At 36.7% G+C, this 18,241-nt stretch overlaps 1 protein-coding gene across 1 annotated transcript in view; it reads left to right on the top strand.

Moving 5' to 3' along the window:
- Positions 1–18,241, top strand: part of LOC124643999 (Kv channel-interacting protein 1) — a 75,599-nt gene that overhangs the window by 18,367 nt on the left and 38,991 nt on the right. Inside the window, exon 2 of the mRNA XM_047183155.1 lies at positions 15,473–15,851. Within this exon, the coding sequence (XP_047039111.1) occupies positions 15,696–15,851 (156 nt within the window). The 5' untranslated portion in view covers positions 15,473–15,695. The remainder of the gene's footprint in view (positions 1–15,472; positions 15,852–18,241) is intronic.

Below are 18,241 nucleotides of genomic sequence, written 5' to 3'. Positions count from 1 at the left end.
GTCCGTCCATCCGTCTGTCACCAGGCTGTATCTCATGAACCGTGATAGTTAGAGAGTTGAAATTTTCACAGATGGTGTATTTCTATTGCCGCTATTGTAACAACAAATACTGAAAACTAGAATTCAATAAATATTTTGGGGGCTCCCGTACAACAAACGTGACTTTTTTGCTCATTTTTGCTCTGGTACCGAACCCTTCGAGGACGAGTACGACTCGCACTTGGCCGGTTTTTTTCAATTAATATTTAAAAATGAAAACGTATGTTAAATAAAAGAAAACCAAAAAAAAAATAATAGATACTAGAGATCTCGTTCTGTCTCTTACGATCCCAATCAGTATTATTTCTGAGCGTAGAAATGTTACTGGTGGTTCAAAAACTTCTAAATGACTTTTTCATACAATCATCGGTATAAAGCGAGGAATACAAACGTGTGCGTGCGCACCCTACATTCACAAACAAGCAGTAGTATATTTATAGAGTAATGTCTATCTTATCTACGAGTTTAGACTACAACTCTACACTTTTGTTATTCGGCAAACCAATGTCGTGTTTCTTCGCGTGTTTAGCCGCCTGTGCGACGCAAAATGGGTAATCTATACATTTTTTTTGTTATTATTTGTACCCTAAAGGCTCCAAAACTATTAAACCGATTTGAGAAATTCTTTCATTGCTGGTTACCTACACTATTCTCGAGTAACATCCTAATCCTAACTAATATTATAAATGTGAAAGTAACTCTGTCTGTCTGTCTGTCTTTTCTTCACGCCTAAACTACTGAACCGATTTGTGTGAAATTTGGTACAGACATAGTTTGGAACTTGAGAAAGGACGTAGGATAGTTTTTATTTAAAAAAATATATATAAAAATAAAAAATAAAATTTATTCCGGACATATAGCGCCATCTATTGGTCAAACCAAAAATATGCAGGAAGTCATTATTCCATGCGAACGAAGTCGCGGGCAAAAGCTAGTAGACTATATTTTAAACCGGTACGCGGTTGAAACAACGGGGAAACGGCTAGTTTGTGTTACTTGGACCAAACACGTAGGTTGATTTTGATAACTGATAGAAGTAATTTGATGAAGAATGATAAAATTCGGTGACGAATGCTTATACTGAATTTACAAATACTACTTTCTGAGCTGCGCAATGTGTCCCAACAACTAGACAGCAAAAGATAGGTGAAATGTCCAATATTGCAGTGCCCTTACAGGTTTAATTGTTTGTACCTGTAAGCTTTCACCTGCAAAAACTTGTGGAAAGGAAAATTTACAAAAAATATTGTTGACTGAATTTCTCAAAACTCGACGTACCTACTTCTTAAATAATTGGTTCTCATCTCCAAAATTCTTAAGTTCTTATTCTAGTCCAGCAACTGCACTAATCATTTGACAGTTCTGCACAAACGTCAGTTTGGTACCTGTCAACCTAATCCACTTATATTGTACGGACTCAAGCAACCCAGTTGCATCCTACTCCGGTCAGCTTCTAAACTATTCATGTGGCCTATTTCAAGCTTGGAGCAGACCACTATAATATGCAGTACTATAATAAGATTAATATCTGAAATAGAAACGTGACTTAGGAACTCCGTGGCTAAGTAGCAGTGTCGGTCGATCATAATAGCCCAAGATCCCAGGACCCCAAAACTTACTTATTTTCTGATGGACAAAACATATTCGGGTGTGTCGTACCTAATCACATTTAATTAAATACGTTAACGTTCAACTTAAAGAAAAAAATAAAATGGTAAAAGGTACGTAAAAAAATGAATTTTCAAACAATGTAAATAGAATTTGCGAGAATGAGAACACCATATAAGAGTCAGTCATTACAAACAACGGAAATTCTCCCTTGAAAACGGACAGCTGTCAACTGGTCAAAACATTCGATGCTCCTAACTTTATCTCTGCTTTACACATGATGTTCTAAATCATAAAAACGAAAAATGACTCCTGTGGTTAAACCACTGAATGGATTAAGATATTTTTTTTACAGTTCGCCATCGAATATCTTAAAGTACATGTGATAGGATTTAATGTAATTATATAGGTGCGACACACGCGATATATACCTTCCTCTTCAATCACTCTGTCTATAAGGCTGATATGTGTGCAACGACCCTAACACACCCAAAGGGCATTCTTTGGGCTGGTCGGCCATAGAATATAATGAGCCTAGTTTACAAAACAAAATACCCATGCTATTTTCTTGACCTCCATAAACGAAATTTTCTTCAATATTTTTACGTTGAAAAAATGCTAATCTTGATATATGAGCTTCATGTGAGAAAATTTGTATTTTTTTACGTTGAGCAGTAAAATGTGCCTATACCTATTTAATTTTTTTATGGTGGTGTGGTACGAAGGGGTTTTAGAAGAAAAGCGGTTGTATGTTATTACTGGGGTAATCACAAAAAAATATTTTTTTTATAAATAGGTTAATGGCCGTTCTCAATTTTCATTACAGACATGAACTCCATACGCGTTATATCTTATAAGCGAAACAACAGTGGTTAGAATATTGGAAAAGGTTGTAAATGGATAAGGGGTATGGATAGGGTAATTTAGCAACTTTTCGACTTCAGAATGTGGGTCCGTGTCTAGATTTGGGGAGATTGTTCAAAACTTCTTCCCAGCAAAAACACATAGGAAGTGGTGAAGGGTGGACGTTTTGGGGGCTATCTTTTGTAAATTTGACCTTCAAAAAGTGCTGATTTTCAGCCTACTTTGAATAAATTACTTTTTTATTATATTGTTTTTTTTTTACAATTTCACATTCATCCTCCGAGCCTTTTTCCCAATCATGTTGGGGTCGGCTTCCAGTCTAAAGAACCGGATTCAGCTGAGTACCAGTGCTTTACAAGAAGCGACTGCCCATCTGACCTCCTCAACCCAATTACCCGGGCAACCCGATACCCCTTGGTTAGACTGGTGTCAGACTTACTGGCTTCTGACTACCCTTAACGACTGCCAAGGATGTTCAATGACAGCCGGGACCTACAGTTTAACGTGCCATCCGAAACACAGTCAATGGTGTCTAAGATATACTTAGAAAGTACATACAAACTTAGAAATGACTTATGTATAATGACATTAATGACTTGCCATATTATTTAAAATCATTGTGTGATGTAGTATTGTTTCCTGATGACACATCTCTAATTTTTAAAGTTGATAGGAATAGAGTAGATTTTGATGACGTGAATTCTTGTCTTTCACTAGTAACGCAATGGTTTACAGCCAATAATTTAGTTTTGAATACGAAGAAAACAAAATGTATTAAATTTGCTTTGCCCAATGTAAAAAATCTCGGTCCCGGTGTAATTTTGAACAATGAGGAACTTGAAACGGTACATGCTACGACTTTTCTAGGGATAACAGTAGACTCCAAAATTCAATGGGGTGAGCATATAACTGGCATCACGGGTAAATTAAGCTCTGCTGCGTACGCTGTCAGGAAAGTAAGAGCTCTCACCGATGAAGCCACGGCGCGTTTAGTGTACTTTAGCTATTTTCACTGCATCATGTCCTACGGAATTCTTATGTGGGGCAATGCTGCCGATATCGAGAATGTTTTCGTACTACAGAAGCGCGCTGTCCGTGCTATATACAAACTTGGTGCTAGAGTCTCCCTTAGGGAAAGATTTAAGGATATTGGTATTCTGACTGTGGCGTCTCAATACATTTATGCCAATATAATATACGTAAGGCAAAACCTAGATTCATATAGTAAAAACAGCGACGTACATCATTTTAATACTAGAAATAAACATAAGTTAACCGCACCTAATTATCGTCTACATAAGGTGCACGGTTCATTTGTGGGGCTTTGTGTACGCATTTATAACAGAATTCCGGTTCATCTGTTGGAATTAACGGACAGTTCTTTCAAAAACAAAATCAAAGAAATTCTTGTTAAAAAGGCATATTATAATGTTAATGATTATTTCACAGATAAACGCAGATGGCAGCTCTGAAGTGGAACAAAAGTGCTTTATTTTATTTTGTATTTTTCTGTGTTTTAAATTAATAATTGATAAAATTGGATTGTATAATTGTAAAATAAATTAATAATAATTAAATTGTAATAGACAGCTGTGTTGCTGGGAAGTTTGTTCTTCACCGCTTCTTCTTTCCAGCCATAACACTAGGAAGTGGTGAAAGGGGGGCGTTTTGGGGGTGCTGTCATTCTTGTAAAATCTTGACGTTAAAAAGTGCTAATCGTATTAGCCTATTTTAATAAATGATTTTGACTTTGACTTTGACTTTGACTTTGAAAAGTTGCATTGGTACTTGCCTGACCTGGGATCGAACCCGCGCCCTCATACTTGAGAGATTGGTCCTTTACCCACTAGGCCACCACGACGACTACAATACTTACAATTTCATATTGTGGTCAATAAAACAAACTTTTGCCATAACAGAAAATAGAACACTGAATATAAAATAAAGCAGTTTATAGGTCCAAGAATTCTACTTACATGCAAAACTCATGTGCTCTCGGTTTCATAAAAAAAGGGTAAGATTTTACGATCGGATACCTATTTACATAGTGTAGTATTACGTAACACGTGTATGGGAATCCTTAATTGTGTGTGGCCTCGTTTTATTTATCTATGCCTTTTTTATTGCGCGCCAAATTTGACAGCTGTCAAATTGGTATTTTGGCGCGATTTTGTGAAAGTTCATATTATAGAATGGTCGCTATTAGCATCGACGGCATCGTTTGCCATAATCAAAAAAGATAGATAGGGGTACCTAATGTTTTTTGTATTTGACAACAGCACCAAAAAAAAAAAAACGGTGAAACCCATAGTCTAATCGTTTTTTGGTTGATAACAAAATTGTGTTACCTACAACATCCAAAATGTTACAAAACATCCTATTGTCCATTTAAAACTGACAGCTGTCAATTGTACAAGATGCGGTGGCACTTTACTTTAGGTATATAGCACGCTAGTTAAGCGTGAATGTTTAGTGGATGTTGCAACCCCAAAACGTTTGGCGAGACTTGCACCATATTATATAAAAAATGCAATTATAAATAACCTTTCATTAAACGTAGTTTCATAAGGTCATGAGGTTACGTAACGTTACAGCCTTTTTATCGTCCCACTGCTGGGCTGCGGCCTCCTCTCACACGGAGTAGGATTGAGCGTTAATCACCACGCTGGCTCAATGAGGGTTGGTGATTTCAGACTTTATAGTCCAGGTTTCATCAAGATGTTTTCCTTCACCTTTTTATCCGCCATTGGTTTCTATGATATATTTTGAAAGTGAGACCTGCACCATATTAAACAGCTGGACAGTAAAAAATGGCAGTCTTAAAAGGCCTTAAAGGTAGTTTCATAAGACCCACATCTCCTAATGCAGGCTATTATGCCCAACGGTTCAAGGGTCAGAGACCTGTTCCTAAGAGGTTCTTCAAAGTCAAGCGTTACTTTCAAATCGTGCTGACTCTAATGTTTTAGGAGCCCTTGACGATAAGCATCGGTTAAGATTGGAAGGGATATATGTATAAAATGTAAAAAGGTTTATTTGCAAAGGAAAGGAATAAATAAATGCATATTATGATGCTTTGACTTTTTTTTTAACGACCTCAAAAATCATGAAAAGACTCCTCCCGCTGTGGGTTAGCAGCGGTGAGGGAGTGTCAGACTCTTACTGACTAAACACCGTCGTGTTCCGTCGTAGGCCTTTTATGTACCAGGGCCGCGGTAACTGTTTCGAACAATCCCGCAGCCCCGACAGGAACGCCTGATTGGACGGAAAATTAATAATCCTTATTGTTTGAATGTTCTAAATACTGACAACTAACATTTTTAATTAATGCACTTGTTATACTTGCAAACATGAACAAAAGTCGGAACTCACAATATAATATGCCTTCCGATATACAGAAGAACTCTCTAAAAAAATAATGATCACCAACTTTACACTAAAACAGTTTATAAAAAATAACAATAACAGATTACTAACCGGGTGTGTAAAGTCGTTCCCTAGTCTAGCTTGACTCGTAATATATCTTCATACACGTTCATAATCCATTTAAAACAAACCACGTAAAAAGATAACGTCACATCACATTTTATTTATGCCCAAACCAGAGACTAGAGAGGTTATTTGCTACAATATGGCGGCGTTTCCCGCGCTTTCCCGCCATTACGAATGGTATTCACGGTACGATCTTTATCTATGTTCCGCTTAGAACATAAAACCTACTGAAACTGCCTTGGGTACGATTTGGCGAAAATGTCTGCCGATTATGGGGTATGAAGCAACGTAACAAATAGTGATTGCTCATTTATGTATTTTCTACATTTGTTTAGGAAAGCACGTTCAATTGATGGATCCCGGCTGTCATTGAACATCCTTGACAGTCGTTACGGGTAGTCAGAAGCCAGTAAGTCTGATCTTGCCAGGGTAACTGAGTTGAGAAGGTTACATAGGTAGTAGTTGCTCCATGTGGCACGTTAGTCTTTTGCTGTATCCGATTGACTGCATCACAGTTGGGAAATAGTTAAGTAGATAAATGTTGAGTCAGTTGTTTTTGGGCACGAACGTAGACATCCACTTTCATGATCAAAACCAGCTGAAGTTTAAGCTCTGGTTATAGTGGAAGAGGACGACCAAAGAAACAATGGATGATGGCAGATAGAAGAGGATGGAAGGAGAAAACATGTTGCGCCAACTACAAACCCAAATAAAATTTAAATTAGGGGAGGATGATGATGTCGAAGCACAAGCTTGATGCACACATGTCTATACTTCTACACTAATAAAGATTAAACCTTTTGTTTGTACCCTAAAGGCTCCGAAACTAATGTCATCATCATCCTCCGAGCCTTTTTCCCAAACTATGTTGGGGTCAGCTTCCAGTCTAACCGGATTCAGCTGAGTACCAGTGCTTTACAAGAAGCGACTGCCTATCTGACCTCCTCAACCCAGATACCCGGGCAACCCGATACCCCTTGGTTAGACTGGTGTCAGACTTACTGGCTTCTGACTACCCGTAACGACTGCCAAGGATGTTCAATGACAGCCGGGACCTAAAGTTTAACGTGCCATCCGAAACACAGTCATTGGTGTCTAAGATATACTTAGAAAGTACATACAAACTTAGAAAAGTTGCATTGGTACTTGCCTGACCTGGAATCGAACCCGCGCCCTCATACTCGAGAGGTTGGTTCTTTGCCCACTAGGCCACCACGACTTATTACTGCTCCGAAACTAATGTACCGATTTGAAAAATGTTTTTACCGTTGAGAAGCTACACTCTTCCCGACATAGCTATATTTTAACATAAGGTATATTTTATCTCGTCACAGGCAGTAGTTCCTACAGGACGCTGGTGAAACTGCGGAGAAATACCCAGTGTAGGATATAGAGGAAGGCAATGGCGTATGCAGTTGGTTAAACAATCTAAGTGGTTGCGGCTTCTAGATTATGGTAATGCAGTAGCATTTCAAATTACCTGCATTATTATTTGAGAATTTCAGTGCAGCTATTATTGCAGTGCATACAATATATATTCAGTTTGCGTGCAAATAATTTGTAATGTCGGTAAATTAAGGCAATTTATTACAAGTTATTTAGAAACCAAATTGCCTACGTTGGTAAAACTACAGCAAATTATGTCAAACTACATTGGATTTGCTTAAGCACTGGAGATAAGACTGATATCTAAAACCAATAAAGTGGTAAAGCTGAAGAATTTGTTTTTGATTGCGCTAATCTCGAGAAATGCTTGACCGATTTCAAAAATTATATTAGTGTTAGATAGTAGTGTTGGATAGTAGTAGTTAGTGTTAGATTTTTTGAGGAAATCTGTTTTTTTTATTCTGTTATGGTATGTGTAGGAACTGAGGGACGTGGATGATACAATTGACGAAAGCTAGTTACTTATAGCTAATGTCAAAATTCTATTTCGAATAAGAATATCAACAAAGAGACATAGAATAACAGAAATCTGCAATCGAAATTATAATAATTTTATATAAAGAAAGCGTGTTTTAACCAGCCTCAAAAAAGAGGGTTCTCTATTCAAATGCGACTGTAATGCATTTCCTATTTTAATAGTCATCATCCTCCGAGCCTTTTTCCCAACTATGTTGGGGTCGGTTTCCAGTCTAACCGGATGCAGCTGAGTACCAGTGCTTTACAAGGAGCGACTGCCTATTTCCTATTTTATTGGTATTCTGTTTATTTAACACTTCAAACACCTATTCTTTTTTTTTGTGACAATACTTAAAAAAAAACTCATTTCACAAGCGACAAAAACACCAAAAACGTTTAATCACCGTGTGAACTCATCCTAAAACAGATTACATTGACATTCCGACGGTGTACCATCGCATAACCGCAGTGATTAGCGAATAAAAATGATTTATCACTTGGCGCCCAACGTGGGACTAACCGTTAATGACGAAGCGCTTTGTAAATTGCAGTTATATAAGAACAGTCGATTATATTCGAGGACAGAAATGTTTTTATTAATGTCATTTATATCTGGTGTGTCGTACCTAATCACATTAAATTAAATACGTTAATATACTGGTTAATTATTATGTGTTAACACAACGAAAAAAGAAAATACGCAAAAAAAAGAATTTTTCAAACAAAGTAAATAGCCATTACAATATATTACCATATAAGAGTCAGTCATTACAAACAATAGAAATTCTCCCTTGAAAACTGACAGCTGTCAACTGGTCAAAACATTCGATACTCCTAACTTTATCTCTTTACACATGATGTTGTAAATTATAAAAACGCAAAAGCATGCTCATCACACAAATTTTGACCGAACCGAGAACCCGGGACCTCAGATTCGGCAGTCCGGCATGGTGACCATTGCGCCATCGAGGTCATCGAACAAAAATGATTTATTACTTGGCGCCCACCGTGGGACACGGCGTCAAAGATGGCTACCCGTAATGACGCGCGTTGTAAATTGCACAGTTACATAAAAACAGTCGATTACAGTCCACAGAAATGTTTAATTAATGTAATTAACGTGTTTGCGGTTATGCTTGAGTTTTTATTGTAATTAACAAGGGGTAAGGTTATTTTTTTAAATGAAACAGAAGTTTCCGTGCATATTTACATATGTACATTTATAAAGCTTAACGGCCTTACTACAAAAACTAAAACATCTGTTAAACACTTGTCTAAAAAAGTGTGACTGTAAAACGGACCTTATTTCAACGTCATAATCTGAATTTTTTTTAGACAAGTGTTCAGCAGACTTTAAAATTTTTTTGTGGCACGACGGAAAGAGTTTATTTGTTTGTTTGAATACGCTAGTCTCAGTATTGGTCCATTTAGTGTCAGTTTCAGCTGGTTATAACCGGTTCCCCAAGGGAATTACTTCCCGCAATCGAATAAAACGGAGTCCAAAGCCTTTCTCGATAAATAAGAACCTGACAGCGAAATATTTTTTTAAATCATACCAGTCAATCCTTAGATTGACTCGTCAAATAAAATCAAAAAAGTCGTTTATTCAAACTTGCCTACAAAACAGCACTTTTCGAACGTCAGAAATTTACAAAAGACAGCCCTCAAAACGCCCACCCTTCACCACTTCCTATGTGTTTTTGCTGGGAAGAAGTGGCGCAACAAACTCCCCAGCAACACATGTCTTTCTATAGGTTAGAAGAACCTTTCAACAATTTATTATATAGAAACAAAGAATTTCGTCATTTTTTTTTTATATTTAAATTTTTATAATTATTAGTAGGCATTAGTTATAATATACTCTAACACAGTGAAACTACGTTCCCGACTATGTCTGGATGTCGTCCTAAAGTTATGTCTAACTTTGTCTGCACAACGGAAGAGCTCAGATGCTGTAGCCGAAACGATTTCAGCTAAATTAGCTCTAGGAATTCCTAGACCCTTGACTGTATTGTCATTTTCAGAGATATATTAGTATGTTATCTATATTCTGAACATGTTTTGATGCAGTTGACTGTCCCTGTGAGTGTGTTGGACTAACCAAACAACTGTATGCATGTTTTATGCAGTTGACAGCTGTCAATTTTCAAGAAGTTGATGATTGATACACCTGTGCATCGGAGAGCATGTAAATGTCGGTCCTGCTTGCCCCATCCAGTCCCATCGCGCTATGAGAGTGAAGGAATAGTGAGTGCATCTGTGTCTGCGCAAATGCTCGTGCACTATAATACTTACCTATGTCCTGCGCAGTTGTCTGATCTCCTTATTTGAAAACAGCTGTCACAGCCGATAATCGGCTATTAGGACAGCATCATCATAAGACGCGGTGACACTGTATATTTATAACCCGACTGCGCCGCAAAGGACTGTAATTTTATAGAAGTCTTCCTCTATATTAAGACGCCCTGTGCTCAAGAAACTACAACTAGGTACTTCAAAATAATAATATTACTCACAGATAGCATTCACTTTGAAACGGGAACAGCAAATCAGATTTTGACACTCGACTAGTTATGGATTGCATCTGACCTTAATTCGTCTTCATTGCTCCTAGATCTTTGCTACCCCCTCCTTCCTCCACCCGCTGGTTTATTACAAAGAGCTTTCTAAAGGTGCAACTATACTTTAGCTACTTTTTCTGGTCAAAATATGATATTTAAAAGTACTCGAATATAAATCTGCGCAAAAAAAATTAACAGAATCTCGCCAATACAAGAAAAGTCAAAATCGTTTATTGAAACTAAGCTAATTAAATTAGCACTCCTTCACGTCAATGTTTACAAAGAAAGCTCCCATTTCACCACTTCCCAATGTTATGGCTGGGAAGAAGAAGCGGTGAAGAACGAACTTCCTAGTAACACAGATGTCTATATTACAATTTAATTATTGGAATTACAATTTGTTTCTTTAGAACCAATATGTTGTTATTCACTTAAAATTGCGGATGCATACTACACATTTGTGAAGGGTTCGCTTCGGCCACTATAATATTACATTAACTTAGTGCGAGTTGCCTACACAAAAAAAATATTATTAAAAAAAAGTTGCGGTTACTGACCCGTGTAAACTCATTATCATTGTCTTTGTGTTAACTTGGCGACTCGATTACTACTGAGTCCTCTCGAGCTCCATCCAAAGACAAATGCATGAGGTACCTTCTTACAGTTATGAGGATACCAGCTGTCATGGTATGTGATGCGGAGGAATGAAAGTCATGTTGTGAGGAAGGTGATGAGTATGAATGTGGAAGGACGACCAAAGAAACGATGGATGGATTGTGTGAAAGTCGACATGGCTAGAAAGAACGTTACGAAATAAGATGATGGCAGACAGAAGAGTATGGAAGAAGAAAACATTAGGATAAGGGCAGGAGGATGATGATGATGACTTACACTTACACATGGCTCACCCGCTTTCGTGAAAATAAAACATTTTTACACGACCCCACTCAAGGCCCTAATCTAAATTCGAACGCAACGATTAAAGAGTTCAAACAACATTGCTATTTCGAAAAAAGAACATATTTTCCTGGTTGGCACAATGCCACGTTTTGGCGGGAAATGCTACGGTACAATTATAACGAGCAACTTTTAGGTTATCTGTCATGTCAAACTGTTTTGCACGATACTTTAATGAAAGTAGCGTGTTGTAGGATATTTATAATGCATTGATTTATTGAATAAATATATTTAAAAAAACATAATGGCGTCCACGGCTATGGCTACGGTGGCTTTTCTCATTTAAGGAGATCAGCCAGCTGAGCAGGACATATTATAGTGCACGAGCATTTGCGCAGACACAGGTGCACTCCCTATTCCTTCACTCTCATAGCGCGATGGGACGGCAATCCGACACCACCGGAAAGAGATCAGGCGCAGGACCGACATTTACGTGCTCTCCGATACACGGGGAAATCATTCACCAACTTCCAGACTACGGGCTGCTTTGTGAAAGCTTAAGAAAACCCACAAAGCGATTTCGGCCCGACCCGGGAATCGAACCCGAGAACCCGAGCACAGCAGCCGCGCTTGCGACCACTAGACCAACGAGACAACTATCTGTATAACTTCTGTAAACTATCTCTGATCCGTGGTTTTACCCACGTCCCATGGGAACTAAAAATTCGCAGCCGCACCCGTCTTAAAAGTAGCTCATGTATGTTATTGTAATTCTAACCATCCTAACCAATCCCTACGTATATGTCACCGGAAAATAACAAGATCCGTAAGTTTATAAATTTACTAGGAAGTTTATAAACTTTCGTAAGATTCTAAACGGGAGATAAAATGTAATATTTTACGTCCACATTTTTGTAAATTGATAAACTTACTGAACTCACTCGTAATAAAATAATAAGTAAGCAGTAACCAAACGCTACGCGCGATCTGATTGGTTGGCTGTCACGTGTCACTTCTCCTTCTTAAGCATTATAATTATAATAAATCATTTATTTGCTTTTTAAACATGGTATTTTTGGTGTTCCATAACATATAAAGGTACAATCATGTTTAGCTATGCTATAGCATGCAAAAATTTTATCCTCATTTGTCTTTGCGATTCTACATGATCTTCGCATGCTGTTACTGTATGTATCAATACATACAAACTGTAATATCATATTATTTTTAAAAAGAGTAACCATTGAGTTTCTTGCCCGTTCTTCTCCATAGGAAGCTACTTTTGGAATGGGCAACTAGAATCAAACTTAGTTATAATTTTGACGTTCATAAGTGCTTGTAAAGGCCTAAGTGAAATAAATGATTTGACTTTGACTTTGACTTTTCTAACTTAAACCTAACTCTTACTATCATAAACTAAGTAACCTATTTAAGATCAAAATTTATTTCAAGAAATTCACCAACACTATAAAAGCTACATTTGACTAGCCATTCATGTAGTTGTGCCTTCAGAGCTCTTACATATAATAATTTTAGACGTCTGGGAATTTGATTATAAATACGTACACACATTGCAAGGCAGTTTTTATTATACTTACAGCCAGTTTCTTCATCAAAAGTTAAAGCCAAAGTAAAAGTCAAAGTAATGTCTAAAGTAAAAGTAACGGTCAAATTCAATTTTTCTATTAGTTTTGCTGTCACTTTAGCCTTAAAAAACGTATTTGACCGTTACCTTTACTTTAGACATTACTTTGACTTTTACTTTGGCTTTAACTTTACACTTGACATTACTTTAACTTTAACTTTTGATGAAGAAACTGGCCGTTTGTGAGTCTAGGTAGGTCATCAAGAACTAGTGTGTATGGATCACGTCTGCTCCGCTGTAATACCTCATTTGCTGACTTAAACAATTTTTTGTTTTTTGCTACAAAGATACAAATTTCATAAATATAAAGTGATGGTAGCGGTAACAAACCAAGCTTTTTAAATACTGGTTGACATGAGTCATCAGGTTGCATCCCCCAGATTGATCTTAGGCACGGTTCATGTCGGTACTATTACCCCACACGATAAGTCCATAGCACAGCAATGATTCAACGTATGCATGATAAGACATGATTGCCGTTTTGATGTTTGTTACACGTTTCACTATTTTTAAAGCATGTACAAATTTATTGATTTTGGTACTTAGATTATCTACGTGTTCTTTCCAGTTTATATTGTTATCTATTATAACGCCTAAGAATCGCGTATGTGTAACTTCTTTGATACTAGGTATGTTAAGATTGATGTTATTTTTGTAATTGTTACATTGGTTAAATTGAATGAAGACGGATTTCTCTAAGTTTATTTTCAAGCAGTTTACATTTAGCCAGGTTAGTAATGAGTCTATTGTATTATTAATTTCAACCTCATGGTCTTTAACAGTATGACATGTTTTGTTGGACTGTTGTTACTATTCTAGATATATCATCAGCAAATAATATGCACTTATGTATAGTTATTTTAATGATATCATTTACGTAAATTAAGAATAGCATGGGGCCAAGCACACTTCCTTGTGGGACGCCATATTTGTTTAGATTATAGTTTGAACGGTATGAAGCCATGTCTTTATTTTTATTAATTTTGTTTATAACGACGCTTTGTTGCCTATCACTTAAATATTGCCACTATGAACATTGATCAATCAGAGAGCAGTGTGCTATTTTACGTATTTCAAAGATCGTATATTTAAAAGAGTTTCTATAATTGGTCGAACCATATAAAATCTTACGAATAGATATTCGTTACTTTATAAATTTACCGTATGACATCGGAAATTGATAAAACGAAAATGTGGACGTAGAATATTACAATTTATCTCCCGTTTAGAATCTTACGAAAGTTTATAAACTTCCTAGTACATTGATAAACTTACGGATCTTGTTATTTTCCGGTGACATATATAAAAATAGAAAAACTGACATCCAATTGTACCAAGGGGTTTCGAGTTGCCCAGGTAATTGGGCTGAGGAGGACAGATAGGCAGTCGCTCCTTGTTCAGCACTGTAAAGTAGCGTTTGCACTCGTAGCTGCTTCGAAGATAGTTGAGAAAGGTTTCGGCGTAGGAATCGCAAATCTATTTTAACGATAGTTTTGGCAGCTATAAAAAAAAAAAAAAAAAAAAAAACTATAACTAATTATATCCACCTGCATTAGAGACGCGGTCGTTGCAAGCCAAATGATAATTATAACATGAGAGTGACTAATTTTGATGTATTTGATGAAGTATTTAATGACAACGAATTCTTAATCACTATATACATAGAATACATGGTATGGGCATGTAATGAGGAGGGATGATACGTATGCAACAAAGTGTGTGCTAAGTATGAATGTAGATGGATGGAGAGGAAGAGGAAGACCTAAGAAAAGATGGATGGATTGCCTGAAAGATGACATGAATAGGAAGGGAGTGAGTGTCAGTATGACGAGTGACAGGGAAAAATGGAAGAAGATGACATATTGCGCCGACTCCAAATAAAATTTTGAACAGGGCAGGAGGAAAAAGAAGATATACGTATAATACCATAGATACTAATACTTACTACCATGTCTCGTGGGCATAGTAATAATTAATAATTCGTTTATTTAAAGACAACAGAAAGGTCCACTTGGTTAGTAACAAAATAAATACTTAAAAAAAAAAAAAAAAAAAAAAAAAAAAAAAAAAACTATGTTAGTAAGGAACACACAAATATAAAAAACAATGTTTAGCTTCGCCTAACTAAAACCTGCATAAAATGCTTGATGATAGGCGAATCAAGTTTTATAAGTTTGGAAAACAAGGTCTACAAGTCGCTTCGTGTCAGTTTGTCGCAAGATACTCAAAACTGATACACAGGTTTTCATATGGTTTTCACAAATAGATAGAGTGATTCATGACTACCGTATTGGAAGGTGCATTATGACTTGATGGATACCTATCCACCATCTACATTCCGTATCCACCGTATCGTGAAGTCGCTTATGACTAATTTGGGACCAGCAATATTATTTCACAAGAACTGTATTTTGTTTCAAGTAAAAGTGTTAGAATATAACTAATATTCTCTCTCTCTTTGTTTCAGAACTGAAATCCTGCCCTTCATCCATCCATCGCTCAAATCTGAACTGTCAAACTTCCCGCCAAAATGATCTGTCAAAAGGACCACAGCTAAAAAAAAAGTGAAGTGCTACGTTCGAAAACAAACGCTGGCATACAGATAGCATTTGGCAATTAGAAAAAATAGTGTTCAAAAATGATTTTTAGAGAATTATAACTTTGGAATTGGGTTAGGAGTATAATTAAAGATGGCGACTCCGCCGGAATCTCCCGTTGAGGAGCACGCTTACGAGTTGGAGCCTAGTCGGACGCCGAAACCGATCCCAGTTGCTTTGGAAGAACTTTGCCGCCAAACGAAGTTTTCTAAACAGGAGATCCGTGTCATGTACAGAGGTTTTAAAACGGTGAGTATTTTTAAGACATTTTTTTCAAAGTCAAATCATTTATTTCATTTAGGCATTTACAAACACTCATGAATGTCAAAAATATAAATAAGTTTGATTCTAGTTGCCCATTCCGAAAGTAGCTTCCTATGTAGAAGAACGGGCAAGAAACTCCATGGTTACTCTTTTTAAACAAACTATGGGAGGTATTACAACATGCGAAGATCATGTAGAATTGCAAAGAAAAATATATATGAGAATAAAAATGAAAATACAGGAATGAATTTTAAGCAGTGCACAAAAAAAAAATTCATGATAATGAGGCTGAGTTTGTTAAAAAATATATAAAGCTGAAAAGTTTGTTTAAACACGATATATCTGATACTAGGTACAGGTCAATTAGAAAAGATCTTTCAGAGTTTATAGCCCGATAGCCTAATTTATCGAAAAACACTATAGGTGACTCTTTTCCGAGGTGCTTAAAGTAGTTCCCAAAGGATGCAAGTAGCACTGCTGGTGAAAGCAAATTATAAAAAATAAACAAGAAAACAAACTTCTTAACCTCTACATAAATATTGTTACATCAATTACAAACAATGACTGCATATTTTTTATGAAACTCGTTAAAATACTGCATTTCAATACTAAGAAACGTTTAAAGTTATGACTAACACAAATCAAGATCGTAAACTTAGTCAAGCTTTACTTAAATCTAACTTAAATTGTAGTACAACACGACATGCGGTGTTTAACTTAGATTTACAAGCACAAATGACCTTTTAAGTAAATTCTAAGTTGTTTGTACTTAATTGGCGTTTTTAACACGCTTATATAGCTTCACTTGTAACTAAGTATGTAAAAAAATCTTGGAATCTTAATTTAACCCACTTCCCGAATCTTGGAATCCTAATTTGACCCACTTCCCGGTCTTCGATTGGGGTGAAATTTTGCACACGCTCTGAGTTTTAATGACAATATGTGACTAGCTAAGAAACGTCATTATAAATCCAATATGGCGGCCTCCCCAAAATGGCGGACTGGCTATTTGAAATCCACCCCCCATGATATGGGTATCAAATGAAGGGTTTGCTGTCAGGAATACGAAAAAAAGTAAAATAAAAATAATAGTTTAAAAAACGAAGTAAAAACCGCATGGGTCCGTCCATCATAAGGTGAAGCAACGCTTTTGGCTTCCGTGTTTCGTATGGCACATTAAACTGTAGGTCCCGGTTGTCATTTGAACATCTTTGGCAGTCGTCACGGGTAGTCAGAAGTGGATATCAAGAGAGTATCAGGTGGTCCAAATAACCGGAGGTCAAATAGACAGTCGCTCCATGAGGCACACTGGTACTCAGCTGATATTACTTAGTATGGAAAAATACCCCAACAAGGTTGGGAATAGGCTAGGGAGATGATAACATGCAAAGTACCTTCATATTGCAATGCAAGCAAAACCAAGGTACAGGCAATAACTAGTATGCTATACAAAATTCTATATTCAAAATGACAGCAAAGTTACCACAAACAAAATAAATAGCGCGGTGCTTTGTTTATGGCTCACTAAACATCCTCGAATTAATTCAATAGGTTCGGTGGTCTCGTTACGGTAAGGTTTGTAGCTTCTTAAGCTAGAATAGAGGTCGTAATAAATATTCTGTCACCTACTTTCGAACTAGAATTTATTTTATAGGAGATTTTATTAATCTAGAGATTTTAATAATCAAATATTTTTTGGGGTCGGCTTCCAGGCTACATTATTGCAGCTGAGTACTAATGTGATACATGGAGCGACTGATTTCTGACCTCCTGAATCCAGGACCTGGGAAACCAGTGCCCCTGGTAAAACTGGTTGTAAGGCTTACTAGCTTCTGACTGCCAAGGGTTCAATGACAGTCGGGACCTACAGTTTAGCGTGCCTTCCGAAAAACAGTCATTATGTTGGAGTCCAAGATATACTTATTCTTATTTATTTATGCACTAGAAAAAAAATTGCACTAGAAATAAAAAAGATATACTTAGAAAGTACATACATACAAACTTAGGAAAGTTGCATTGTTACACACTCATACTTGAGAGGTTGGTTCTTTACCCACTGGGCCACCACGACTTCAGAAGTAGCATCACTCCAATAATTTCAAGTACAGCTGATTCATACATAAGTACAGACGAAGCCAGCAAACGAAACTAGTCCACAGCCCAATAAAATAAACCCCAGTACACATTGGCACGCAATTTTGCGTGTTAAAACACGAGTGCTTTTTGGACACGGAAACTGTCTGTGTCACAGTGGAAGCTAAGCTTTTTGTTTTTATAGCGAAGTATAAAGCTAAAGTTTTTTTTTTTTTTTTTAATAATAATCTTGCGATCGGCTTTACCAGCCTTAAACAGATTTTTTGTGAGGATTTATTGAC

The sequence above is a fragment of the Helicoverpa zea genome, chromosome 29, assembly GCF_022581195.2.
Source record: "Helicoverpa zea isolate HzStark_Cry1AcR chromosome 29, ilHelZeax1.1, whole genome shotgun sequence".
In the NCBI taxonomy this organism is placed as follows: Eukaryota; Metazoa; Arthropoda; class Insecta; order Lepidoptera; family Noctuidae; genus Helicoverpa; species Helicoverpa zea.
This window is presented reverse-complemented; position numbering and strand designations above follow the sequence as displayed.